The sequence below is a fragment of the Hippocampus comes genome, unplaced genomic scaffold (assembly GCF_001891065.2).
Source record: "Hippocampus comes isolate QL1 unplaced genomic scaffold, H_comes_QL1_v1.1 scaffold59, whole genome shotgun sequence".
Classification (NCBI taxonomy): Eukaryota; Metazoa; Chordata; class Actinopteri; order Syngnathiformes; family Syngnathidae; genus Hippocampus; species Hippocampus comes.
The window spans coordinates 1,526,432-1,554,244 of record NW_017805406.1 but is presented as its reverse complement, the minus strand read 5'-3'; the positions used below and the strand labels follow the sequence as shown (position 1 = coordinate 1,554,244).

The 27,813-nt window shown below is 44.1% G+C and overlaps 4 protein-coding genes across 9 annotated transcripts; 3 read left to right on the top strand and 1 right to left on the bottom strand.

The window, feature by feature from the left end:
• The first annotated feature begins 83 nt into the window (after positions 1-83).
• Positions 84-1,868, top strand: mia (MIA SH3 domain containing). The gene is made up of 4 exons (XM_019873385.1): positions 84-501; positions 601-734; positions 1,182-1,292; positions 1,387-1,868. Exons 1-4 carry the CDS (start codon positions 384-386, stop codon positions 1,408-1,410), a joined length of 387 nt encoding a protein of 128 aa, XP_019728944.1. The 5' UTR covers positions 84-383; the 3' UTR covers positions 1,411-1,868.
• Positions 1,758-3,520, bottom strand: LOC109517903 (alpha-crystallin B chain-like). Its single transcript, XM_019873384.1, has 3 exons — positions 3,213-3,520; positions 2,996-3,118; positions 1,758-2,919 (listed from the first exon to the last, which is right to left on the bottom strand). Exons 1-3 carry the CDS (start codon positions 3,390-3,392, stop codon positions 2,728-2,730), a joined length of 495 nt encoding a protein of 164 aa, XP_019728943.1. The 5' UTR covers positions 3,393-3,520; the 3' UTR covers positions 1,758-2,727.
• A 937-nt stretch (positions 3,521-4,457) lies between these two features.
• cfap54 (cilia and flagella associated 54) lies at positions 4,458-19,575 on the top strand. 4 transcript variants are annotated; one of them, XM_019873565.1, is made up of 56 exons: positions 4,471-4,827; positions 5,191-5,296; positions 5,373-5,522; positions 5,620-5,785; positions 5,875-5,933; positions 6,037-6,180; positions 6,310-6,429; positions 6,679-6,780; positions 6,939-7,131; positions 7,233-7,331; positions 7,429-7,541; positions 7,631-7,736; positions 8,278-8,354; positions 8,490-8,609; positions 8,711-8,846; positions 8,967-9,022; positions 9,123-9,251; positions 9,362-9,542; positions 9,616-9,749; positions 9,940-10,137; positions 10,217-10,309; positions 10,387-10,575; positions 10,678-10,796; positions 10,874-11,021; positions 11,136-11,291; positions 11,368-11,490; positions 11,594-11,716; positions 11,866-11,986; positions 12,200-12,289; positions 12,371-12,497; positions 12,638-12,740; positions 12,856-12,929; positions 12,997-13,194; positions 13,269-13,435; positions 13,508-13,632; positions 14,319-14,528; positions 14,638-14,834; positions 14,944-15,079; positions 15,204-15,321; positions 15,391-15,744; positions 15,871-15,958; positions 16,108-16,278; positions 16,378-16,444; positions 16,534-16,719; positions 16,869-16,955; positions 17,058-17,177; positions 17,258-17,308; positions 17,398-17,539; positions 17,688-17,821; positions 17,898-18,052; positions 18,134-18,245; positions 18,391-18,538; positions 18,657-18,811; positions 18,876-19,019; positions 19,099-19,220; positions 19,416-19,575. In XM_019873565.1, exons 1-55 carry the CDS (start codon positions 4,673-4,675, stop codon positions 19,210-19,212), a joined length of 7,389 nt encoding a protein of 2,462 aa, XP_019729124.1. In that variant the 5' UTR covers positions 4,471-4,672; the 3' UTR covers positions 19,213-19,220; positions 19,416-19,575. The 4 variants fall into 4 exon arrangements, 3 of the variants coding, with proteins under 3 accessions (XP_019729124.1, XP_019729123.1, XP_019729122.1); XM_019873564.1 differs by having other exon boundaries at positions 7,631-7,745; positions 17,261-17,308; XM_019873563.1 differs by having other exon boundaries at positions 7,631-7,745.
• A 253-nt stretch (positions 19,576-19,828) lies between these two features.
• LOC109517991 (dixin) lies at positions 19,829-27,765 on the top strand. 3 transcript variants are annotated; one of them, XM_019873568.1, is made up of 21 exons: positions 19,829-20,094; positions 20,787-20,916; positions 22,099-22,224; positions 22,359-22,590; positions 23,092-23,193; positions 23,364-23,452; positions 23,527-23,630; positions 23,933-24,016; positions 24,292-24,345; positions 24,441-24,491; positions 24,592-24,696; positions 24,784-24,837; positions 25,022-25,093; positions 25,203-25,274; positions 25,346-25,420; positions 26,171-26,317; positions 26,549-26,606; positions 26,696-26,792; positions 26,883-26,991; positions 27,107-27,186; positions 27,279-27,765. In XM_019873568.1, exons 1-21 carry the CDS (start codon positions 20,032-20,034, stop codon positions 27,286-27,288), a joined length of 1,914 nt encoding a protein of 637 aa, XP_019729127.1. In that variant the 5' UTR covers positions 19,829-20,031; the 3' UTR covers positions 27,289-27,765. The 3 variants fall into 3 exon arrangements, with proteins under 3 accessions (XP_019729127.1, XP_019729128.1, XP_019729126.1); XM_019873569.1 differs by having other exon boundaries at positions 23,358-23,452; positions 25,355-25,420; XM_019873567.1 differs by having other exon boundaries at positions 23,358-23,452.
• Positions 27,766-27,813: the final 48 nt, after the last annotated feature.

The window sequence follows — 27,813 nt, the reverse complement described above, 5'->3', positions numbered from 1 at the left end:
AAAATCGGCAAAAGGCGTTCTGACATCTAGCGGCTGGACGAGGAAGGAAAAAAAAACCCTGGCACGGCCTCAGAGGAATACTCACTCAAGTGTGAGTGCAATGGGCCAAGTTGGCATGGAAAAAGAGGGGCCGGGTGAAGGTCCAAAATACAAGCATGAGTTTGTCAAATCCGCACTCCTCCTCCATCCACAACACCCCTCCTTCCCACCCTCCATCCTGTTTACTTACTTGAAAGCTTTCAAAGGACTTCTGTGTAAGTCGTAAGCAAGGCGGTTGAGGCGGGGTGGGAGCGAAAATAAGAAGAAATAGTCAACACCATCACAGCATCTCCCACAAACGGATAAAATCACAAGTAGAGCAGAGTGGGTCAGTGGGTGCAGCCATGCTTTGCAAATTCTTTCTGATGATCTCTCTTTGGGTTCTGTTACCAAGCTCAGATGCCGGAAGACAGATGCCTAAACTTTCTGCTCGAAAACGCTGCGCTGACTCGGAATGTAGCTGTAAGTACGCACACCTTTTACCGTAACATTGTTAAGAGTTGTTGAGTCAGGTGTTCTTCCACCCTCCCCTGTGAATGAATTTCTGTTATTTCTGCACAGATGCTATCCTGATAGCTCGTGCTGTGCAGGACTATCATCCCGCGGACTGCAGGTTCATCTCGATCAGACAGGGGCAGCTGGTTTATGTCTACGCCATGCTACAGGACACTGGCAACCTCTTCTGGGCAGGCAGTGTGAGTTAAAAAAAAAAGTGGAAGATCACACAGATTGTAAAGAAAAACGTGTTGGGACAGCTGGCCATTGCATTTACACGCAAAGTGAAGAAAATATGCCGATGGTCTTCCCTTAGTTGTAGCAGCTTCGGGAAGGCGTGGCAACTCGAGCAAAACACGAATATAAATAATTCAGTCATGACCAGAAAAGGTGAAGCAACTAATATAAAAAAAAAAAAAGATTACTGTCACAAACTAAAAGGCACAACACCTTGAGAAAAATAAAGACAAGAAAAAGGTTTTCACAAAGCCCAGGTAATGCGCTATGGACAACTCTCCTTTTATTCAGGTGTGTTTGCCAATACTTTTGTCCACATGCGGTTCTGATCAATGGCACATTAATGATGACCACTGCCCACCTGTGAAGATTAATCGTCCAAAGAAATGTCTTCTATCACACGTTCGCAGGTTCAGGATTCTTATTATGGAGGACAGGAGGCTCGTATCGGTCACTTTCCCAGCACCGTGGTGGAGGAGGTTCAAGCTCTGGAGCCAGCCAACACAGAAGTCAAGACGACCGTGGGTGAACACGCACGCAGACACAGAGTACGCCAACTAGGCACGCGCGCCGTCCGTGGTGCTCCTCATTTTTGCACTTTCACTTTGTTTTCAGAAATGGGACTTTTACTGTAACTGAAATGGGATCCATCAAAGACGTGATCAACTTGCTCTCCAGTTACCGCGCATTAGAAGTTTATGCAGCAGCTGCTTCATGAGGTACAGCTGCAGAATCTAATGTAAAGTTTTTATAGTTGTGCTTTGCATTGTTGTCGAAGCTTAACAGCATTGCTTTGAGCTTTCTCTAACAATTGTGGTTATCTTATTTAGTTCGGAGAGGAGGAAATATACTGGGAAACGTTTTTGAGTATAATGGAGTGCAACTAGTTAAATGATAACGCTTACTTTTCTCATTTAGCACTTTATGACATGCTATTCAACTCATTTTTTTTTAATTAATTGTGGTTTTGAATTAGCATCTCATGCAAAAAAAAAAAAAAAAAAAGTATTGCTGGTTAAAGTTTTAATCTCTGCAACCAATGCATCAGTGGATATTGTTTCAAGATGAAAGAGAATAAACATCACTTTGTAAAATCACCCTTAAAATCTGCTGTAGTTTGTGTCTGTACTTTTGCGTCACTGACTTTTATGGCTCCGTCCTCTCGGAAATTCCAACTTCATTGTAATATGCCACCAAGAAGAGAAACTTGACCAATGCAAACGCAGACAATTTTTTTTTTCCCAACATTTATTCTATGTATTCTCTGTTAATACACCAGGGGAGATTTAGCATTTGCAAAGAATGATAGGGATCATCATTGAGCACATTCTCACTCTCTTTTGGCATTGACCACACACTCGCATCATACACATACATAAATACAAGTTATCCCTAACACTCGAGTAAAACCCTGCTTCCCTGTGGAAAAGGATGACCGTATTTCCTCCTCCATCCAAAACTCCTTCAACCCATTTCTCCCCCCCCTCCCTCTCAGCAGAGCACAGACCTGGTCCCGCGTTCAACACATACAAAGGTAACAGACTCGCACTCATCCAAGCACCGCTACAATCACCTTTTGGCGTAGAAGCTTTGTCTCCCATCTAAGTGACTGTTTGAAACTTTGAAGGCAAATTCAAAATAAGAGCACTTTTACATTCAAGGTGGCGCAGGTTTTTTGGTTTGTCCATGATTTCTGAAAGGAAAATTGTACTCCAACCAAAACTCCCGGCTTTCCATATCAATCTGTGGTTTAAAGCACAGTTGTCTTGCAGGCATGCGACGATAGTAGTAAGTTAGAAACTGGTTTATTAGAAGGCTCGTTGCAGGAATCTCGACACGGCTGACCCACCTATACGTGCACTCAACTGCCCACAAAACAGGTTAAATACAAACACGTGCGGAATTTAGTAGTGAGGATTAGTAGTGAAACTGCGTCAAAGGCACCCCGACTCCGCTCTACATTTTCTGCTTGGCTGCTCCATCCTCACAGGATATTGGGATGTTGCGCTCGGGGCCGGGTGAAGACCTGGGCGCGGTGATTGTCAGCACGCCGTCGAACGACAAGCTGGAGGTGATATCAGCGCACGACACTCCGGTGGGAAGCCTGTACTTCCGCAGAAACTCCCTGGACACGTAGCCGTGGTCGTCCTAGAGAGTCGGGGACACGACAGTCAGCCGTGTGGACTTCAGTCATCCTACGTCGCGTCGTGAGGATTTCACTGACCTGTCTGTCTTCGTGCTTGGCGTGTATTGTGATGAACTCGTCGCCGACGTTGACGCTGAGCTCATCCGGTGAGAAATGCTTCACATCCAGATAAATCACATAGCGATCCTTTTCCGCGTACATCTAGGGGTTAGAGGTCACACCTGTTAGGAAGACTACGGAGAAGCCTGGGATTCAACTACCGCCTCGAAAAATGAAGACTCTGTGGGCACCTTACCTCACTGTGTCCATTTTCAGGCCAGTTTAACCAGCGCATGAAACTGGGGCGCATCCAAGCAAAGGACCATGGGAAAGGCCAGATGAGAGGCCAGTCAGCGAGAGACTCGATGAAGGACACGTCGGGACGTCGATATGGGAAGGCCCGGCGGTACCAGGGGTACTGAATGGGAATATCCATGATGAGTATCCGGAAGAGGTGAAAGAGCGATGGCGTGTCTGAGGGTGACACTTGGTCTCAGATGGGTGCTCGCTGTGCTTTCCTGCAGCACATTTATAGCACTTTCCCCTCCCATCCCACCCCGAGTGACTCTGTCCACACACCCCACCATAGCAGCCCGGTTGTGCAGCGGCCCTGCCAACAGGCTGATCTTTCTGGAACAATGATGTCAACTGTTTGTCCGACCATCGCCCTCATTGTTTCTTCTCCCCAACGGTGGCTGGCCGTCTCTCCCTCCCTCTATCTGTTCCTCTCCCTCGCCCTCTCAGCGTCTCTCTGCCTCTCCTATCTGCCCGGTCATAAGGTGACATTGGCTGGGAATACTGCTGATGTCGACTATTTCTCTACCCAGGAAATGCCCCCGTCTGGATCCCCGTGCACGTGTTTGTATGAGGACGAGCTGCCAGAGCATTAGCCTACTGGCCCATGGGTGCCAGAAGCTTTAGCGCCGCGAGCAGAGTGGATGTGCGGCTTGAATGGGAAATGATGAGTTTGTACGGTGCTGCATTAGGTGGCAGCCAAAGCGCGTATCATTTTTGCTGCAATACAGGGTGTCACTAAGATGTGAGGCCATCAGCATTTGAACTTAGGCTGTGCAGTTTTTGTCAACATTCCATTCTGTTGCCAATGGCTTGCCAGTTGACACCAACAATATTGCAAAGCTGTTACCATCACATTGCACACCTGTGTATCATAATATGTAAATATATGTTGAGGTATGGGCGGCAAGGTGGGCGACTGCTTAGCACGTCGGCCTCACGGTGCAGAGGTGCAGGGTTAAATTTCAGCTCCGGCCTTCCTGTGTAGCATTTGCATGTTCTCCCTGTGCCTGTGTGCGTTTTCTCCGGGTACTCCGGTTTCCTCCCACATTCCAAAAACATGCATGGTATCTTAAATTGTCCCTAGGTGTGACTGTGCGTGCCGATGGTTCACGTTGTGCATGAAGAGTCCTGAAGATACATCTTGCATGATAGTGCCAATTTCTCAACAAAGGTGATCAAACCAACTAACGTGTGTAACTACACGTCACGTACTGTATTCACAATACCGCATCATGACTGTAGTTTTTATCTCCACAAATGCAACTGCGACGTAAAACTTTTAAAATTCCGACTTTCTTTGATGACTTGAATGCATCACTGACAACTGTCCGACTTTGCTTTGTTTAGCGTCGTTACCATGGTGATCTCCCCCCTGCCCGTCCCATGCTTGTTGATGAGTAAAAAAAAAAAAATACTATTATGGCCTCGATGGATTTACCAGCGACCTATTATGGCAAAATTGACAAAAGAAACCCGGTCATTGTATCTTTTGAGCGAGACATTAACTCGTTTATGACAGTAATGAAACGAGTGGCGTCCTCCACCTGCCAGGACAACGTGTCTTATGCTAAAGGGTAGGCTAGCTAACGTCTAAATATTGTACGCTTTATTTTGCTTTGGAAGTCGCACGGCGGTTTTTTTTTTTAAAATATATATATGTTTTAGGACTATATTTTATCTTATCAACAAAGTTCTTAATATTATGAACAAAAAAAGTATTGGTTTTTGGTTGTACTGTAGTTACATGTTGGGGTTATGGGCCAATGTTCCATGATGTTACTTTTCAGTAAAATGAAATTTTGGAAGGAATTTGAGTATACCGTATCCTTGAGACTTTATTTTAGGTGGTGTACTGTATGCTTATCAAGCTACCAGTGCATGATACACATTGGGAAAAATATCATCATGTTGGTCTTTTGTTTTAATAACGTTGAAAGGGTTACACTGCTGGCTGAGATCTGGCGAAACTTCAAACCACGTCTGCCTTTTAAATTGTACCAGGAGCGCATGCTACAGATTGGAGATTTTCTCACTGGATTAAAGGTAATAAATTGTCACATTGCCTGCCTGTTTTGAGTCATTTGAGTTATTTTTATTGATTTGTCTCTTCTCTACTCAGTTGTACCAGACGGCTCTGTCGCAAGGCTACAGTCTGCACCTGCTTCAGTTCTGTTCAACTAGTATAACCGACATTACAGATGTGGAACACTTCTTGAAGTGCTTCTTTCCTGAAGGTTTTGATACAGACCAAGATGTCTTCATCATGAAGGTATTCTGTTGCGGTACTCTGATTGTTTTTCTTCCTCGCCACGAAAAGTCTTGCCCATGCGGTGTTATTATTTTTGGCTGCTGGTTTGTGTGTGTAGGTCCGTTCAATGCTGGGCTGTGCACTGTGCATATTTGAGCTGGAGAAAAAGCCCATGGTCCTCAGCCAGAAGGGGCTTTTGAAACTGCTGCATGTGCTGAACTTTGTCAGGATAATGATGCAGGCGTTTCACCAGAACAAGCACCTCTGCTGGATAATTTATAACGGTAGACTAGTTTGATTCTTTTTTGTGTCGTCGGTTCTTTGGGTGAAATAGGTCACTAGTCGTTTTCTTCCCGTTACCTGCCTTTTCCAGGTACGTTGCAGATCTTCAAAATGTGTAACTACCTGATGGCACTGAATCATAGTCCGAAGGTATGCCGTCTAAGATACTTAAAATTCTCCTTTCACGTAAAGCAACATGTTGTTTTGTAGTTGCAAATCCACTGTCCACACTTCCCTTTTCTGATCCTTCTAGGCAATGGAGTACCTTCTTTGGGCAAGCCTCACTTTAGAGTCAAACATGCCCATCATGACTGTGAAACATCTGCCATGGCTTGTCAAACTCTACTGTACTGCCTGTCACTGTTACTATGACAACCAGGCTTCTCTACAGGCAGAGGTGAAACCTTCTCGTCACACTGTTCAGACACCTAAATGATGACAATGTCGGAGCAACCTCAACCATCTTCGCAATCTAGAGGAAGTCTTGTTTTAGTTTTATATTCCTGCATTTTTGAACGGCTTACAGGAATTTGCCCGGAGAGCACTTGGAAAAATCAATGACCTTGCAGAGCAGGAGAAGGAGAAGGAGAGTGGTGGTCCCGCAAACAAAGAGACTCAAATGGCCTTCAGAGAAGCCTCCATCAAGGCATTGGACCACTTTTATATTTCATTAATTCTATCATACTTTGCTGCAATTTTTTTTCAATATCTATGGAAAACGTTTAAAGCATAAGAAGGGCAAATCTTGATGAATATCTTTTTAAAGTCTGAACCACCCCTTTTTCTTTTCTCTCTTTCTGCAGTTTAACTTGTGATGCATTCTAAGTTAAAATTTACATTAAAATGGACTTTATTTTAATTCGTCACTTAATATATACATTTTTTTTTCTTCTAGCTGGCTGTCATGATGTTCAAGCGGGCTGTGTTTGAGACCAGGAGGAAACCCAAACACATGATAACAATCAAGAGCAAAACCACTCCCAAAGACTTTCCAAATGTAAAGAAAAGATGGGACATCAATATTAAGTTTAAAAGTCAATATTGAATTGAAAATTTGCATTGCTGCTAGAGTTAGGGTTTTTTTTCTTCTTCTTTGCTATTGCTTGGCATTGTCATTCGTTAACATGAACTAAAAGAGTCTGAATGTGGCCCTAGATACCGTGGCCACGTAATGCCACAGAGCGAATGCTGATGGGCCTTTTTGACAGCAGCGCATCACAGTTTTTGGGCATCTGCGAAGCACTTTGGGACAGCTCCATGCGCCCGTTGCAGACAAGGCTGCCGGAAGAACTCGAGCTGCAGGAGGTGGTCCTGGAGCTCTTTGCCTCTGGTATCAGTATATTATCTGGTAGGTCCAAAAAGAAGAAGAAGAAGACAAAAAAAAAAGCACAATTTAATCCAGAGAAAATGTGGCCGGTGGGGTGATTGGAATTTCTATGTTTTATCAAGGAGTGGCTAGCACCAGTGACCAGAAACGTCAAGAACAGGCTTGTGTTCCTCTCAGTGCGCTGTCCACAACATCAACTCTGATGGAATTAGCTATTGCAGGTAAGTCATGATCAATGTATATATTTTTTTTACTTCCATACATGTTCAACAGACACTGAATACTTTTTGTGAGTCGTCATGTGTTGTTTCTCTCCAGGAGAACACAAAGTGCCCGTCACGACCGCCGTCAGGTTCATTAAGTTGATGATTCAATACAAGCAACCGGATGTTTTTGTTGAACATTCACGACTGATGCTGGAGATTTTATCCGTGAGCTCTTCTGTGTTTGTCCAGTTTAGTAGAAAAGTCGACGAGAATCTCAGACGTGCTGTCTTAATGGACGCCCCCGTGTTTGTCAGGTTGTGGAAGGTCCCGCATTCAGGAAGGCAGAATACGAGCTGGCCTTGATCAATGGTTTCCTCACTCTGAAGTCCTCCCACAGAAGGCGTCTTAGAGAGGACGTCGGTAGTAGAAGTGATTGTCTAGTGCAATGTTTGCCAACCTTTGAAATTTTTATTTTTTTTACACACACGAACCCACCACCAAACACTTATGCCACAATGCAATATCATTGGCGGGCCGTTTCAGAGAATCGTGCCATTTGCATTCCGAGGAAATAAAATGTGTAAATGTATGATAAAATTATCTGTAAATTACATTTTCCAATTAAGCAAAATATCCTATGAATTGATATAACAAGCAAAATGTGGTGGATTGATGAAATGAGGATATGCGGTGTCAGTGAAAGAGCATTTATTTGTTTTGGCTGTCACTACATGTCACTTGCATAGATAGATGAGCAAAAAAAAAAAATCTAACAAAAAACGTTGTAGTTAATAATAATTGTCACTCAGCACACAAATGTACCACAGCAAAGTGGTTGGGAAGCCCTGGTGTGGCGTATGCCTCCCATGTAAACATCTCTCAAGAGCAAAATGATGACCTATCTGATGATTGCGTTGTATTCACATCAACACCTGGTCTTGTTCATCGATGTTTTCCGCAGACAAATACAGAGGGTCCCTCGATAGCATCCTTGGCTTGACGGAGACTCTGCACAAGGCAGTTTGTGATTCTGTCCCCGTAAGTTTTATATTCGACCATATTAATGCCGTGGCTTGTGTTCGTAGTCACGTGTAACGTGTCCGTGCGGGGTTGAGAATTTCCCCACGGTTTGTCTTAAAAGAGCACGGATGTCTTGCGTGTGCGGATGTGCAGGAGGCGCAGCCAGATGTGGAACTAGTTTGGGATGTTTTGCTCTTTCTCTGGGGGAAGCTGAAGTTGGTGATTCAGATGGATCAAATGAAAAACCCCGAATACACACAGGACCACGACAAGGTTAAAACATGAACAGTCAGCGTGTGTTCAAACGGTCGCCGCATCACTTCTTGTGTACTCGATGTACGTGCCTGCATGTATTTCTCTCTCTGCCCATGCAGTGGGCGTGGTGCCTTTCCATGCAGTGCGAGGTGGCCTTTGCGTGTGACCTGGCGACGGTCGACTGCATCAAGACGGCAGAGATGATCCACAGCTTGGTCTTACTGCTCGAGAGTGCGGCCGATCGCATTACGCAGTGTGAGCGCGCTGATTTTGTCTCCGGAATCGCTACCCGAATAGAAAGAGGGCGATGTCATTTCTGTTTTATTTTGTCAGATGTTTTGATTTTTAAAAATCCGCCGTTTGTTCTCCGTATAGCCCTGCCCAAGGTCAAAGTTGGTAATGAAAAGAAATACTGCTTCACTTTGCTTAAGGTACTGAACTACATTTTGCATAGCATCAATAAGCAGTTTAGCATAATATATAATGGAAGCAACTGCTGGGTTTTGTTTGTGTGTGTGTGTTCTCTTGCAGGGGTCACGTGTAGAGCTTCTTCAAAAAGTGCGGACGGTGGTTGAGAAGGGTTTTGAGGCTCTGGTCAAGCGTGTGGTCACACTGATGCCCCAAGATGGCACTGCTCCCCCTGACATTACTTACCTGCTGGCACGTATTGTTTTATCGGGGGCGCTCCCGTATTCGTTCGCCACTGTTTTGCGTTGACAAAAGTCTTCATGTTTGGATCCTGTGATTGTCCTGTCGTTCTTTCCGAAAAGAGGGACGATGGAAACGGACAGAGTGAAATAAGCGAGAAGCAAAAGGAAGAAATCGAGTCAGATGCGAGAAGGGATCGGTCCACGCAGTCTACGCATACGTCCATGCTTGCGATAGACATTCTTCTTGAACTGGACATCATCTACCACCGGGCGTCGCTCAAGTTAATGCAGTTAAATGCAGGTGAGCCTCAATTGCCGCGTGGCTAAAATACGTCTTGCATTTGCAGATGCTTCTCCCGTTTGATGGTTTTCAGTGACAGAATCTGATCTCTTGGATAAGATCAAGAAGAACAAAGTGTCGAAAGCCCTTTTCCTGATCCAGAAGTCCTTGCTGCTGTATGATGGAAGCAAGGCAAATGAGTCTAGTGTCACCAGGAGTCTTCTCGAGGTTGTATTCAAAAATATTTTCTACGCCACTCACAAAACGTACGTTAAGGATATTTTGCAAAAGTCGCAGTGAGTTCTTGTGAGTAGTGTAGTGTAAATTCCTTAGGAGCCATGAATCAAGATTCCTCTCACGCTGCTGACTGATATTTACGAATAACCAATAAATGACACTCATCCTTATCAATTTACAGGAAGCCTGTATTTTAATCGAGAAGGCAGCGATAGAAGAGAGAAAATTGTACATCGCCAACAGTCCAAAGTTTTCACTTGAAAAAAAAGGCAAATTGATGAAAGACGAGAAGGAAATCCCTCCACCTCGTCCTGTCTTAATCTCACGCACCAACCGCTCCTTAACCTTTGCTCCCGCTCCTTACCACATTGAGGGGCAAGTAAGGTTTCCTCTTTTTTTTTCCCCCCCCAAGAACAACACAATGCATTCCGATTAATTTCCTTCCTACATCAATCAAGGTGTGCTGGTACCAACTGTGCGGACGTGCAGCCGAGGGCATGGACCTGAAAGTCCGCCTCGGAGACTTCAGCCTGGCGGGAACTGGAAATTTGGTTTGCCATTTCTTCCGAAATGCTTTCATCGAAAGAACCCAATGCCTTCACGTGCTATAACGACAACGTGTTTGCAGGTACCAGCAGTTTGTGGTGAATGGCAGCTGAAGGCGGAGAAGCTGGAACCCAACCAGAAGTACGTTTTTGCCATAGCAGCATACACCTGCCAAGGGAAGTTACTGGGCAATGCCATTGGGGCGACGACCTTCCCACTGATGACTTCCATGCCGCAGTCGCTGCTTTCCTCGTGGGCTCACTTGGCACAGGTATGCTTTTATTTTATTTTCCACACGTGCAAATAATTGTGTTAGCATAACCATGCTACTTGAATGAAGATAGCTTTTTTTTTTTTTTGCCTGTGTTCTCAGGTGGCATTTCAAACCAAACAATTTGACATTGCAAAAAAAGCATGCAAGGAATTATGGAACCATTTTACCCTTCCTTACAACGGTCCCAAAAAAATACAGGACAGACTTGCCTCAACAACGTGAGGAGCTCGAACCTCTGTCCGTCTCAATTGTGGTCTTCGCTCCTCCTCTCAGTCGACCCGTCTTTTCTTTACAGGCTGCACATGAAGTATCTGCAATGCTCGTCGCCACTCCTATGTCAGCTCTTCCTCACGTCCATCTTCATCGAGACGGACATCAACATTCAGCAGCAATCACTCCTCTGCGACTCACGCAGCTTCTGTGGACTCTTTGTGTGGAAACAGGTGTGCAACGCCATACCGTACATCGACTCCATCATAAGAAAGCACTTCTGAGCATTCAAAGGTGATGTCGATGCGGATTTAGAGAAACAATATGAGCACGTGTTGTTTGTACAGGAAGCCAGACTTGCCGAATGTGAGCGATTGATGGTCGCCATGGACTTGGCGATGTGGTTGAATGACAGCAGTTCCGCCGTTCAAGCTGTAATAAGCTGCTATGGCCTCTTGGTTCCGTTCATCTTCCATCAGATCCCTTGCGATCCTGCAGTCAAGGTATGGACGCATCACGTGGACTCCCGGTGTCAACATTGTTTCCACCACATCGCGATTTGTGTTTTTCATTTTTCAGTTGCTGACCAAATGTTTGAACGTACTGAAGGACAATGAAGTTCACCTCAAACAAAAGTGGTCCAAGAACACAGTGGAGATGCTGATGCACATGATTGCCTGCATCACCAACTATCTGTCCAAGGTACATGCGCATCAAAAGACCGCCGGAAGTGTTTAAATCGGGATAATGAAGCTGTCACCTGGAGTTTTTGATGATATTCCCGCCAATTTTCCTCCGTCGCCAGGCATTGCGTGCACTGAAGGACTACCAGAAAGCCTCGGCAGTGATAGACTGTGGTCATGCTCTTCTCCAAGACGTCTTTGATGCCCAGGAGCGCTTCATTAGACTTGCTTGCAAACGTGTGTCGGTAAAGATGAGCGCTTTTGAAAATTTTGTGTTAATTTTTTTTTTTATTCTGGTTTTTCAAACGTACTTTCAAAAAGTTGATATTTCAAGATCCGTTCAGGTTTTGAGTTTCAATCCATTTCCTGTGTTTTTGTGGACGCGTGTTTTTAGTCAAAGACAGAAGATCCTGCTGCAGTGAAGAAAGAAATGAGAAAATGTTTCCAATTGAAGGTCCTGTTTGGGAAGTTCAAGGAGGTCATTAGAGCTCAACCAGATCCCGACACGGTGATTGGTAAGAAACTATTTTAAAAAGTATTTCAGGCAAACTTCTAAAGTTGAACAATCAAGCTGAATTTTGGTTTGAATTCCAAACGACATTTTTTTTTTGGGACATTTTATTTTGAAGGATCCACCTAATTTTAACTCACATTTGCATATCACAAGAATATTAAATTACGCATTCTCTTGCGTCATCAGATAATGTCCACTCTGTATGTTTCCATAGAGAGCTCGCCCTCACTGAGTGGTTCTGAGGACATTGCCACACTGCGCGAGCGGATCTTCACGAGCACGCTGCCGCATGCCTATCGAATTGGTAAGTAATGTGCATCAGATTTTTTGTTTTGAATCAACAATTCCTATTTTCAGCTTTGCCTGACTTGTGTTTTTGTCATAGTGATGCAGCTCGGCAGCCATTCAAATTTTGTGGAGATTTCGGCGCTCTTGCTTCAGCGAGCCTTAGAGGAAGGACACCTCGATCTTGTTTTACAATGGGGCCAAACCATATTTCGATTTCTCGCCAGGTATGAGTTTTGGCAAGCCACGGTTAGACTGAAATAAATCATAATCTCTGCTTTTGGTCTTGACTTCATGATGGATTTTTCGAGATTTTGCCCAGGGCGATGAAGACCTAACAGTTTGCAAATGGTTCTGCCTTTGCCAGGAGGGATGACGAAATGATCGTGTCCGCCAAATGTTCAGAGAGAAACGCTCAAAGTGAGAAAGAAACTAATGAGACCGCCGCGACGGAAGGTCAAACATCACAGGTAAAAAACAAAAAATGTAAAAAAGCACAAAGGGATAAGCGACAGAGTTACTGTATATAGAGGCAAAGAATTCAGCATGTCTTTGCAATGTGATCATGATGATCTTTGATTGCAGAAGACAACGAAAAAGACTCCTAAGAAACGGAAGAAGCTGAGACGTGGAGCACTTCTCACAGCGAGAACTGTCAGGTAGACGACGATATTCAGTCGTGTCGTTTTATTGACGGAGTCTCAGCGAAGTGTGCTTGTTGCGTAGGGAGCTGAAGGCTGTAGAGAGACTGCTGTCCTCGATGAATACCGTCGTGGAACGACACTCCAGGCGGCTCCAGCTGAGAAGGAGGTGCTCCGAGGAAAGAGTGTGGAGGTCCCAGATCAATTATAATATCGCTCAGGCGCATCTGACACTCTTCGAACAGGACCTGCACCCTTTGCATGGAGGATCTCTGCAGTCCAGGTTCACGCGATGCCTCGTCGGATCTCTTTGGGTCGCGCCGGAGTACAGACTGAATGACGTGGCGTATGTTTCAGGTACAGCCACTTAAATCTCTCAATCTTCTTTCTGGCCAACTCTGGGGTCCTGCTGAAGAGGAACTTAGAGGAGCAGCAAGCCACCATATGTGAAGTCAGTTCAGAGAGGCGCTTGTCGCAGACGGATCTGTCGGATGAAGCTTCGAGCAAAGACTGTGATAAAAATGGTCGGTAAGTTTGAGACATGTAAAAACGATTGAAACGGAGGAAATATTTTGCTTTTGCTTTGTCGTCACTAGAGGATAGTTGTGACAGTGTGGAGAGTTGCGAGGAGGTGGAAGAGCCTCCTCAAAAGCCAGAGGTGCCAAAAACCGTGCCCTTGGAGTCACTGGAGAAAGCCGCTTTACATCTGCGCAGGGCCATGGTACAGTTTGTGAACAAAGCTCGGGGATCGGCAAACGGTTTTGCTCAAGGGTCGCAGTGGATTTTTAAGATGGGCGCAACTTTCCAGGCCATTTTTAGATGGGGTTAAAATAAGTAAAAAAATAAACACGTTGAAATACATGTAAAATAGTTCACAATTATTCTCATTTATTATTTAAAATTAATTGAATTAATTAGCCACCCATTCAATGAAACAAAGAATACAAATTTACAATTGGTTACTTTACAAATATATTTTTTGGGGGGTTAAAATTGTTCATTTTTACAGTAGGAAAATAAATGCTCCTTTTTATTGTGTCATATCGACAACTGATTTATTCAGAATAAATTATTACAAATATTTGTGTATTTATGTAAAATAGTTTAGTAATCAAACGGCGCTTGCTCATTTTGCTCATAAATGTCTACTGGGCCGCACGGAGCGGGCCGTAGGTTGCCATACGTTTTCGACCCCGGCATAAATGTTTCTAATGTAAATTGAGTCTTAAGCAGGCAATGTGAATGTAAATGTCAAGATTTACTCTGCTACTAGCCACTATTTCAGCCTCCTTTGGAGGAAAAAAAAAAAAAACACAAAATGACAAATTGCAGTCGCATGCTGCATGAGTTCAGTGTGACTATTTTAGTTGTGGAACGTATTGTGTGAAAATATTTTTTCTTTTTCAGGTGCTTGCCCACCGTGGCGGTCATTGGACCAACTTGCAGAAGGTCTGTCACAGTGTGTGGGAAGAAAGCAACAGACTTATTGCGTTACATCGGACAGCGTCTCAGCTTCAACCTCCCTTCCTGGTTACATCACAAGAGTTGCACAACACCTTCACCCCTCTATTAATACTCGCAACAGATCTTATCATGGACATGCTAAGCAGACTGGGAGTAAGTGTCACGTACACTCCAATACGGCTCAGTATGTGGCATCTGTTCAAAACAGTCAACGACACTGAAGCGCTTTTTGTTGCACTACCCCCTTTGTTGACATTTCAAGCTATGGCGTTTGTACGACAGCGTGACTGAGGAGGAACAAGAGTTCAGTCTCTGCTTCTCAGCTCCGCTGGATGACTGCACCCAAGTGGACATGCGGTTTGTGCACGGTTTAGTGTTGCGCACTCTGGAGCTGCTCCATGACAGCGGCAAATGGGAGCGCCTGGCACACTTTGCCCTGATCTTCAATTCGTACACCCGGTAAATGTTACCGTCGAGGTTTAAGCACACGACGAGGAGACCCGCGTTTGAAAAAAAATGTGCCAAAGCAATTCATGTTTTATCGCGAATGTGACTTGTGTCGTCCTAGCGAACGATATGCCTTGACAGTGACTCCCCTGTTGGTCCTCGCCCAGAGGAAGCTCCTTGAAAGGATTCGTGCGAATGGAGGGTCGAAAGTCCCGCAGCCGCACCATGTCAAGACTCGGTGGACCACTGGCAAAGAGGTAACGCGTTTGAGCGTCATCATTCGGGAAATGACTCTGCTGCATTTCAAAGCCTCCTCTGTGTGTGTGTGTGTGTGTGTGTGTGTGTGTGTGTGTGGTGGGGGGGGGGGCTTGTATGTTTTAGGTAACGTACAGGACTTACGCAGGGTGTCAGCTGTTCAGTGGGTGGATCCGTCATTGCGCCAACAAGTCATCAAGCTCTGTGGCCAAGTTCTCGCCGAACGAAGAAACTGAACTCAGAGGTTAGAATACCAGCTTTCGTCACAGGCCGCCTTCTACAGTGTTAGTGATGTTTTCTGCGTGTCCTTCAGAGGCGGAAATCAAGCGCTCCCAGTCTCTTGTGTGTGTTCCTCTGGATGTGGCGAACACACTGCACTATTACCGTCAAGCTATTGAGAGAATACCGCATTGCCTTCAAGTGTTCCGCTATAGCAGATCGTTACTGCTGCTGCTACTGGCCAATACGCAGCCGGGTTTTGAAACCGAGCAGTGCTGCGAGATCACATCAGACTTGATTGACTTCAATCCCATACTGATCACCACACCAAACATCCAGCCATGGGACCTGATTAATAAAGACCACATTACTCCGGATACTCTCTACAACCTCCCGGTCAGCTCTGACTACATGCCCAGAATCATCTCGACATACTTGGCTTCCACAAGTAAGAACAAAATGAAAAAAAAGACGCGTACAGGACAAGTAGAAATGGTGCAGATGAGTTGCGTGCTTGAGTAAAACAACTTCATTTCAACAACTTGTGTGAAACATTTCTTTGCGTTTCTTGCAGAATATATCCAGACCAACAGCCAAGAATCCCTCAGCGTGTTTGCGCTGCATGAAATGGGAAACCTGTATTTCTACGACTTAAACACACGGTCAGAAAGCTATTTTCTCCCCAGTCGGCGAATGTGGCTCATTCTGAAACAAGCCTTTTCATGCAATTGCACTGCCAAAACTAGCTTAAGGAAGTTCCCAGCTTTTCATCATTGTCCTGGAATTTTTTTTTGCCCCTTTTTATGCGTAGGTTGGCACACTCTTACTGGAGTAAAGCTGTTGATACCGCCTTACACAGCCCAGCTGTGATAGATAAATGGGACTGGGTGTCGTTTGGAGGCGGCACCCTGCAACAAACTCTGAGACAGGCCGGCCTTTGGGGGTGTCTCCAGGCCGCTGTGATCACCGCTAAAATTGCGCAGTAGGTTCTCATCATGGGGGTGGTTATTTTAAAAGTCGCACTTTTTTTTCATGTTGATAACAGGCATTTTTAAACTTCAGCAATGTTTGATGTGTGTAGGTATATTCTAACTTCAGATATCAGCCAGAGGACCAAGTGCTGTCTCTTGTCAGCTCACCTTTTCAAGGTAAATTGTAGATTGATTTGACACCCCCCCCCCCCTCGCAGCGAGCAGTGTATTGATACGTATATCTATGACTCCCCCGCCTTCCCAAGTGCGTGCTGTGCTGCTCCCTGGCTCATCCCCTGGATGACCTCCGCTATGCTTCATACAGCATCGGCGATGAACTACTCCCCGGAGTGGACCTTTTCTCCGAACCCCACAGGGCCGACCTCGCCGCCACTGTCGCCAGCCTGAACTTCATTTGCCAATGGCTGTTCATCGCGGGCTACCACAAAACGGTAGACACGCAAACATACTGCAACTGCGTTGTGATTGTGCTTCGCGTAGGTGACGGCATTACAGGAACAAGCCTAATAAAGTCATTAAATTGTACCGGCGTAACTCATCGTGCAATGCTGAAGTATTGAATAAAGTTTTGCAATTTCAGCTTCTACCCATGCTGGCGCTTTATCAGCATTTTGTGGGGACGGTGTGTCGAGATGTTCAACGCAATGTTGAAAGCAGGATACTTAAGGTCAGCAGAAGGTTTTTTTTTTTTGTGGGTTGCTCTCGCCTGTTATTTCCTCTAATCATTCTGCTCAATGCGTTTTATTTATTTCGGTGACATTTACTGCAGGTACGAGCGCTCACCAAACTGTGCTATTTCTCTGAGGCCATAAAGGAGACAGAGCAGCTCTCAAGAGGGGCGGGGATTCTTCTTCCGAATGGCCGCTACATCGTTCGTGAGTCTCACCAAGTACGAGCGCTCACTCGGATTTCAAATCGCACAGTGCAACTTCGTAAAACTTGATGAAATAATACAATGTGCTTGTTCAGCAGTCAAAGACGATGTTTTGGAACAACAAGTCCCTCCTGGACAATGTTCAGGTACTGTCGCTGCTCCGTTTCTGTGTTCAGTGAATTCATTTGTTGTATCTGCGCACTGCGTAGATGTTACGATGTGACCTCTGTCCTAGGCTTTAGAGGCACTTGTGAGCTGCGAGCTTTCTCCAGAAGTCGGCATGCTTTACGGATCCACGTTGGGTTTCCGATTTAACCTTGCGCGTGTTCAACTCATCCTCGCCCTCAGTGGCACTGTAACTGGCGCTCCTGAGCCAGGTCTGCAAACAGAAGCCTTTTCATGTGGATGATGCTGTTTTCACTCTGTGCTGCACTTTTTTTTTGCATCAGTGCATCTCTGCTTTGATACGCATCATCCAATCTTACTTTTTTTTTTTTTTTTTTTACTATATGCAAATATGATTAGTGACAGATTATGAAGTGGACCCAGAAGAAGAGGAGCAAGTCCCAATGGACACTGAAGAGTCGGACCAACAGGAAGAAAAGCCAAAAGGGAGCGGATTTGCTTCTCAGCAGAACCTCACTCTTGAAAAGATCAAGGTAAGACTTTCTCACCAATTTTTGCTTCCCTTCAGTTCCTGTGCTTATCTGTCATCTTTTGTTTCTCCTGCTGTAGTACCTACTGCTAGAAGCAGCTACCATCTTTTTGGACTTCATATTGGAGAAACTCCCATGTCCCTCCTACAGTGAAATTGAGAACATGGAATTGAAACTAGAGGCGAATCTTCTGAAGGCCAACCTCTACCTGCAGCAAGGACGCGTTGCGCAAAGGTTTAAAATCACTTGGGGCATGTTTGACTTCACGTTTTATATATTTTGCCAATTATTAGTTTCCTATGTGTACATCCTCAGTTCGGACATGGCAGTTTCGTCACTGATGCTGCTGCAGGACTTTAAAGAATCCATACCGGATCATAAGAAAACAACTTCTGAGCTTCCATTTACTGAAACTGAGACTGAACAGGTTGCATTTCTGTTATATATTTGGAAAGAATGCCTGGTTGGGAAAAAAAATAGATTTGTATGCAAACATGACACGAATGGCTGATCTCTTAAAAGTATAGGGTGCAAGAATGCATGTGGTGATTTGTGTTCTATTCTGCCAACAGGGAACTGAACACTGCACGCAGCATGAGGACTGCTCCAGAGCAGTTGAGGCCAGTGAGAGGGTTGGAGGGGCTCTGTGGTTACGTTGCCGCGTGGCACTGCTCCGTTGTGTTCTTGTACAAGCTTCCGATGTCACAGTTCCTAATCCAGGTCTGTTTATGTGTCTTCTTTGTGTCATGCTAAGGCTTTTTTTTTTTTGTTGTTAAGCATCAACTACTCATAAAAAGTTAGTGGCCTTTAACGAAACTTTTTGTGAATTCTTTTAAAGGTAAGCTTCACGAGAGGGCAGCTCAGGTGTTGAAGCAGAGCCTGGAGGATTGTGCTCTATTGGGAGATGTTGACACGCAAGCTCTTTTGCTTGTTGAAGGCTCACAATTAAAATCACGAAGAAGCAGGGGAGACGATGGCGTGTCACTATTGCAGGTAACAATTAGTTAGGCGTTGGTAGACGACCACCACTGTAACTCTATACTGCGTTTCTTTACAGGAAGCCGTGAGCCTTCTGTCAGGACGGCCTCGCATGCCACCGGGATCCAGCGTGACTCTGATTAGAGCCACTTTACGTCTTAGTAGCATAAAAAGCACACAAAGCAAACTTCTAAATCTGACTCATAAACTTTTACAAAAACAGGTAGACACATACTAGCACCTACAAAGAGTTTGTGCATAAATAGTGTCTGTCACTAAGTCAGTTTTCTTCCTCATTTCAGCTGTGCGAGTTTGGTGAGAATGTTATATTGGATGATGGAAAAATTTCTATTCCTCCTCCTGGACCCAGAAACATTTACCTCCCTTACCTGCAAATGTTAGATCCAACAACTTAGTGAAAATCGTAAGTTCTCGGTTCAATCCTTTTTGATGTGTTTAATGATAGAAAAGCAATGCAGATTACTAAACTTTCTTCCATAGTCACGGAACTCTACAAAAAAAATTCATACATACATGTGTTTTATGGAGAAAAATGTGTGGGAACCGTAAATGTGTATATTAGTGTGTGTGTAATGCTGTCATGTAAATTTCCTTTCAGGTCATATTTTGGATTGTGGTGCAGTGAAGAAGCCATTCCCGTGCGACCGGGAATATTTGGATGCGTAGAACCTCCACGCCATGTATTGAATTAATTTTAAAAATTCAAATAGGATTTCTGTAAATGAGATGTTGTATGTCTTAATAAAAATTAATGAGCGTTTGTTTTATTCTGCCTTCTTGTTGTCATAAAACACAATTTTGCATTGTTTTCATTGCCATTTTTTGGGATACATTAGTTTCCAATATTATCGTCCATTATAAAAAGCAAATATGGCCTTTGATCACAAAATGTACTATTATGCCGTAGCACTTAGTACTTCTTTTTCTTGTTCATTGTTACTTTACTGGAAGTGGTCGCCATTTCGTTTTATTTTGACAGCAGGAACCAGAAACAGTCGTGTGTGTGTGTGCTCTGGACTTGACGTCGGTACCTAACTTGACGAACGGCGTTGGTTTCCTCCACCCGTCCATCAAACGATGTTTGACATTTGGAGGGCTACCGCTAACCGCACTATTTAGTTAGCCTGTTCTTATGGCTCGTCCGTAACCATGAGAGTCTACTTCAGGAGCTAGTCGGCTCTTTTGCTGGCTTCAATGGATTTTCGAGTAAAAAGATGATCGCCTCACTTTCTCGGGGAAGTTTGCTTGATGAGGTGCTGCACGGAGGCTTTAACGAGGTAACGGTAGTCTGGTTCCTGTTTCGGGGGTTAGCTTGAGTAAAACTACAATTGCATGAGTAATTCTGTTGTTTTGACAGAATCAAGCATGTGTGATGTGAATTTATACGCGGGGTGTTCTTGGAAAGTTAAAGAAAATGCTAACCTGAATGTTTAACCTATTTCTGTATTGTTCCGGAACAAGTCAGTTTTGTACAAAAACCTGCGTCACATTTTCGCTTATCAAAAGTAAAGTTTACCACGACTAATAAATGTACACGATTAAGGCTAAAAGGTGAACTACATGTTAGTAAAATTGTAAAGTGTTGTTAATGGGTGGGTTGTGTATCCCGGACAACGGTGGTCACGTGATTGGACGTGCTCGGGAAAAAATGGGATGCATCTACTGAAGCGTGATATTTAACATAACTGTACAACAGGAAAATATTCTATGTTACTGCTTTTGATTTTTTTAAAAATGGATTTGGGGTTTTGCTACAGATGGCTGACCCCGCATCCCCCCAACGCCCCCACCCCTTTGTCCCGGCATGATTAACAAAGGAGGCCGTTTGTTTAGCTTCTTGTCCTGCCTTGTGTGTCCAGTTAGGAATACGGTATACTTTTTATCTTTTCGACATGAACTAAACCGTGATGTGGGCGTGGTTTTTTTGGTTTGTTTGTTTTTGTTTTGTTTTTTTTCCTGTTGAATCCAGCAACAACTGGCCACCTACATCTCCTGGGTGAACGCTCAGCTCAAGAAGAAATCTGGCCTGAAGCCCATCACTGACCTCAGGAGGGATCTGCAGGATGGATTGGTTCTCGTACAGCTCATCGAGATAGTTGGTAAATAAATGCACGTCTGCATAATATGTTCTTAAATATGTGTGGTTCATTAGGAAGTGGCCTGTATAATGATGCTGCCTATCAAATGATTTGAGGTGCTGCACGGAGGCTTTAACGAGGTAACGGTAGTCTGGTTCCTGTTTCGGGGGTTAGCTTGAGTAAAACTACAATTGCATGAGTAATTCTGTTGTTTTGACAGAATCAAGCATGTGTGATGTGAATTTATACGCGGGGTGTTCTTGGAAAGTTAAAGAAAATGCTAACCTGAATGTTTAACCTATTTCTGTATTGTTCCGGAACAAGTCAGTTTTGTACAAAAACCTGCGTCACATTTTCGCTTATCAAAAGTAAAGTTTACCACGACTAATAAATGTACACGATTAAGGCTAAAAGGTGAACTACATGTTAGTAAAATTGTAAAGTGTTGTTAATGGGTGGGTTGTGTATCCCGGACAACGGTGGTCACGTGATTGGACGTGCTCGGGAAAAAATGGGATGCATCTACTGAAGCGTGATATTTAACATAACTGTACAACAGGAAAATATTCTATGTTACTGCTTTTGATTTTTTTAAAAATGGATTTGGGGTTTTGCTACAGATGGCTGACCCCGCATCCCCCCAACGCCCCCACCCCTTTGTCCCGGCATGATTAACAAAGGAGGCCGTTTGTTTAGCTTCTTGTCCTGCCTTGTGTGTCCAGTTAGGAATACGGTATACTTTTTATCTTTTCGACATGAACTAAACCGTGATGTGGGCGTGGTTTTTTTGGTTTGTTTGTTTTTGTTTTGTTTTTTTTCCTGTTGAATCCAGCAACAACTGGCCACCTACATCTCCTGGGTGAACGCTCAGCTCAAGAAGAAATCTGGCCTGAAGCCCATCACTGACCTCAGGAGGGATCTGCAGGATGGATTGGTTCTCGTACAGCTCATCGAGATAGTTGGTAAATAAATGCACGTCTGCATAATATGTTCTTAAATATGTGTGGTTCATTAGGAAGTGGCCTGTATAATGATGCTGCCTATCAAATGATTGAATTTGCTCGTTAAATATCCAACATTGTCAAAATTGTTCATGACACTGTCAGAGAGCTATTAATTTAACCCTCTGGTGGTTGTAGTAGTAATCGCCGATGTGTGCAACGCTCCTGATCCTGTTGTTTTCCTACATGATCTTTATGACAGCCGGGGAAGTGCTTGAGGGTGTTTATTTAACTCCTCAAAGCAAAGAAGAAAGCAGGAAGAATGTGGAGCAAGTGCTACAATTCATCTCCTCCAGGCATATACGCATGCCTCACATCTCCGCAAGAGGTATGTCATTTCATCGGCATTTTCTATCGAATCAAACTAGTTCTCATTTGAGTTAGAATTATTTGAGGCAAAGTTAAATGTGTTACAGACGCTCTGCCTGTTTTCATTCATGGGTCACACTGTTCTCTCTGCAGACATTGTTGAAGGCAATTTGAAATCTGTGATGAGGATTATTCTGGCGCTGGCTGCTCATTTCAAGCCGTCAACCAATCCCAGGCTTGCTTCGGGATGTGGGAAAGGCTCAACATCAGCCGTGCCGTGCCACAACCCTCTGTCCACTGTGGCACTTGCACAAGGTGCTGCTGCTACTCTAGCATCGGCCCGATATGACGCCTCCCTGCCTGCCAGCGCGTCACGCATCCACAAGTACGTCAGACTCAATTATGCCTAAAAAGCTATTGAAAGTGGAACCGCCAAAGTCAAACCCTCCCAAAGTGGTCCAAGTTGGAGTTCAGCTATATTTTTGAAGCAAAATATGCTTCATAAGTCAAATAACGAACGTTGATACTTGGGACAAGTACTTCATTCATTCATTCCAGCGATACGCATGAATTGCCACTAATCGTATCTCTCTTTAAACCCATTCCAAATCCTCCATCTTCAATCCCGCTGCGTTTGATCTCAAGATTCTCTCAGTTTCTGTTTCTTAGCCCGCAGAGCTTTGATACCATTATCCCCTCAATCGATTGATCTTTATCACGCAGTTCTTGGCAGCAAAGTGGTTAGCATATCTGCCTCACAATTTAGATAATCTCGGTTCATATAGCGCCTCTTATCAGGTCTCATTTAATTCTCCAGCCGTACCTAAAGATGTGGCCGGTCATTGTCAAATCACTTCAAATGTCTCCTCTGTGTCTCACCTTTCAGCTGCTGGAGGTCAGATGTGGACAAGAGCGTGTGTGTACGTGCACTGGTGAAGCAGTATGAGAGAGGAACCCCAGACGAGCAGGACGATGTGCAGACCGACAGGTAATTAAAAATCGATACCAACAGATCGAATGTTGAAATTCAAATGTAGAAAACATTCATCATAAACATCCCCTCCACTGAAGTTCCTGCAGTTTTCTGCACAAATTGATGTTTTAAATCTCCCGTGGCACATTTTAAATGTCATCATTTTATTTTTCTTCGAGTCTCAGCTCCGTGAGTCCGTTACCATCTCCCAGATCTCCACCCAGCACGCAAGCAGACCGGCAGGAAGAAGACCGCGCACAAATAGAGCACCGAGGTAAAGCGCGACATCTCGGGAGTCGGCGATTTGTGCGTCGTCAATAATTGGCACGTCTCCTTATGCACTCGAAGTCGAGACGTCTGTTGGCGCAGCGGACGCAACCTGGGAAGATTCCATCAGTGAAACTTTGGAGAAGGAGGTTGAGGAGACGCGTAAAATGGTGTCGGCTTTGCAGGTAGGCAAAGCGGTGAGAGTTTGTGTTGGACTTTTTTGTTGACAGATGTTAAGTGTCGATTAAAAGTTGTTGTTTTTTTAAATCTAAAATAATAATTAAAACTAAAATTTAAAAAAAATATTTAATGCAAATGTATTGAATTTAAACACAACTGAACTGTTCGTAGGCATTGATTACCACCAGAGGCTGCCAGCATGCCACTTTAGCGGTCGTCACGCCACACTTTGAGAATCACGGATGTCGAATACTTACCATCACTATTACTAGTTCTGATGTCCAAAGATGTCTTTTGTGTTTCTAAGGCCCTGCTTCTGCAAGGCTCTCTGCCGGAGGATGAGCAAGATCTATCTTTCAGTTTGGACGAAGGTCATCCCGAGCAGCAGATGGTACACAGCATTTTTTTTTTTTTTGCTTCCTTTCACCTGTTTTAGTTTTGACTCCTTCCAACTTTATTTTCTGTTGGCCGCCTCCCTCTCGTCTCTCTTTGTGCTCCACACAGCTCACGTTTCTTCCTCTGGGACACACTGTCTGCGTACGTGTGTGTGTGTGTGTGTGTGTGTGACTTTGTAGCGGTGTGTGTGCGGAGGTGGGGGGGAGGGGGCACGGGTGTCAGTTTCTGTTGCATTGTCCCACTCCTCCGTTGTTGTCGCTCACTTTCCAGGTAGTCATCCGCAGCCGTTTGGATCAGAGTATGGAGGAGTCTCGGGAGCTGAAGGTACATTTTTTTTTTCTTTTCAAGCAAAATATTAGACACCGGATTAAATTCAACAAGCGATGTTAGACTTATTAATAATTAACTCGCTGGTTTAGAGGGAACTGTTGAGCTGTAAGCAAGAGATGAGAAACCTCCAAGGAATCAAGGCAAGACGCATGCATAATTTACACAACCTATGATGTCGTTGCATGATCAGTGATTAGCGCCGGGTCAAATAAAGGTTACTTTTGTTGATGGAAATTCCAGGAGGCTCAGCAGCGGCGTCTCTGCACTCAGGAGGCGTCCATCCTCCAGCTGAAGCAAGAGCTGCTCCGAGCCAGCATGGCTAACGACGACTTTAACAATCAGAAGGTAAGGAATACAATTTGAGAGAACATCGTCGATCACGTGTTCGATGTCATTTGTGATTGTGAGAGTAGCATGCTATTTTTCCCCTAGACCGAGCTACAATGGAAGCTGGAGGAATGTACCCGACTGTGGAGTGACTGCAAGGTGTACAATACTGTAACTTAACACCTCGGCATGACTTCTTTGTTTTCAGTGAATATTTCTTACAGTATGCACTGCATTGCTAGATTCAAGTCTTTCACGCTTTTTTGGGGGGTGTTTTTTTTTTTTGAGTTGGCTTGACTGAACTATCTTTTCTTCCTTTTGCTTTTCTTCCTCCTTACTGAAGAAGGAAGTTGGCCAGAAGGACAGACTTCTGCAACAGCTCAAACAAAAACTTGAAGAAAGCCAAAAGCAGCAGGTACAGCTGTCACGCTCAAGAAGCTGCATTTTGTCCCCCTAGGCCTTTACTGGGTTGTGTTTGTATGGATTTGATTTATTTATTTATGTATTTATTTATTTATTGCCAGCGTGAGTTGCAAAAAGAGCTGGACCATGAAAACAGCACAAGGCAGGAAGTAACAAATAGAGAGCTACAGCAGGTAATATTGATTTTAATTACACGACTACCAAATTTTGAACATCAGACACGTATTTGACGATAAACTTTGAGATTTCTCAGATTTCCCCTTGCACTGAAAACAATGGCTATTACTACTCTGGAAATCCCGCTTCCTCCATATCAAGTGTAAGTACTTTTGCCTACGTTTTCCACTTTCTGTTATGGAGATGACAGCTCGAAGCCATTTTTGCTCGTATTTTACTTCTTTGGGTAAAAAAAAAAAAAAAAATGGGTGGATGGTTCACTGATTTTGAGCAGACACTGGAGCTCCGTATTGTGAATTGCTCACAGCATTTTTAAGTGTATTTGACATGTTCTAAGGTCTTGCATTAAATATTCAATAGCTTGTGTCTAATGTGCAGAAATGGGACAAAGCACGAGAATTTTTTTTAAAAAGGTCAGATTAAGCAAGGACGAATGAGGGTTTTTGTCCGTCCCTTTAATCGTCCCGAACCGGATTAAGTGCCGTATATGATGTCGGGAGGCAAAATAACAAGTGTTGCCAATCACTCTATTTTCTTAACAGGCTATTTCCTCTCAACAGTATTTTTATCGCAACACTGCCACCTAGTGTACAGTCAGAGAACATAACAAAGTGCCTACGGAAACCCATTTCACGAATGATCAGTCCAACTGGTTAAGGAAGCCGGCTGTGTTGTGTCTCTCAGTACCCGCCCACCATGCTAATGGCTAGAATTTCTAAAAGTTATTTTTCATGATTATGATTTTATTTGATCACAGTAGCTATTTTTGTGTTGTGACGGACGGGGACGGAGGACGATTATTATATGAATAAGGACGGAGGGACGATGATGGAAGAGGGGAAAGTGCCCATATCTGCTAATGTGTGTGTGTGTGGTTGTGCCTTATTTGCAGGCAGAGGAGGTTCAGCTGCTCAGAGATGCAATTCGAAGTTTGAGGAAAGACTTGAGAGTCCACGACCCGCAGCACCACACACTGGACACCCTGGAGCAGGGCATCGTGTCGCTCATCGACAGACTTCATGCCGTACATACGCACAGGGTACGAGTTTATTTTCACGGCTTCACCCTGATCCAAAGATAAGCTACTTTTGAATTCAATACTGTGGATTTTATGAACACTTTTACCACACTTGTATTTTGCAAGATAGTTACGTGGCAGAAATCGAAAAACTAATACTTACTGTGCATCCACTTACTGCAACGTCTCTTCCTTTGGGAGAGGATTCTGATTGCGCACGTCTTTCCTTCAACATGCATCCTCATACTGCAGGTTCGAGGGAAATCCCCCGGACGCAGAGGCCAGAACAGTGACTGTGACTCTTGGCCAAGTAAGTAGAGGAGTCATCCTCTGTGGAACACGATCATGCATCGGACGCATTTTTAGTCTTCGCTCCGTTTCTGATTTGTTTCATTGCAGAGGTTTGTCAGTCCAGTAGCACCTCCACATCTTCTACTAAGATCCTGTACTTCACAGGAAGATCCCCCACACCTTTTATGATCAACATCCCCAAAAGGTGGTTTGATGTCGACATGTTTGCGCATATGAAATAAAAATTTTCCAGGCGAGTGTTATTACAGGGGACATTTTTTATTTTTTTTTACAGGTTGGGAGAGGTGACTCTCAAGGATGTGAAAGCAGCTGTGGATCAAGAGGGGAACTACAGGTACCACTTTAAGGCGTTGGACCCTGAATTTGGTACTGTGAAAGAAGAGGTAAGCCAGGACTGTGGTGGGGGACAAAAGCATTTGTAGAACTGTGTAAATAAAATCCAGTGCTGTTCATTGAGTACGAGTACATCAGACTGTACGTTTGTGTGTGTGAGAACAGGTTTTCTTCGATGGAGCCATCGTGCCTGGCTGGGAAGGCAAAATTGTGGCCTGGGTGGAGGAAGACCATGGTGAAGCCAGGTAACAACATCAACATGGCTTTCCAAATATCCTCACATTTTTATTTACTGCCTTTGCTGAGCTGTCTGCGTGCTATGTTTTTTTATGTTCAGGCCTTCTTAGGTGTAGGCAGCCACGAAACTGGAACCTTCAATGAGACTATTTGAGGTGCAACTTTTTATAAATGCAAGACCTCAGCGGTCAGAGATTTGGGCTTTTATGCTGGACTTACTGTCGTGTAAATGTTGATGTTCTCATAGAGCTCAGTGCCTTGCTACCACATGCTTGATATTGCCAGGCCTTGACTAAGAAAGCTCAGAAACGTAATATTTGGTAATTACAAGTGTTTAGAATCTCTTTACATTCATTCATTGTTTCAACACTGTAGTCTTTCCAGCAACTATGGCCGGTTTAAATGCATTTTGTCCTTGAGCCTGCAACACGGCTGTCATTTTAAGTATTCAGTGTTATCAACCGCAGGAGTTAATGGGACATTCTTTTGGGAGTAGTACCGCTTCTGTGAATCGCTGTTGAATGCATGTTGTAACTCATGTGCATTAGAAGTGCAGATGAATAGCACTGTTTACATACTGTTTAGTTTAAAAAAAAAAAAAAGTATTTTTTTTTTAATTTCCCATATTTTTGATA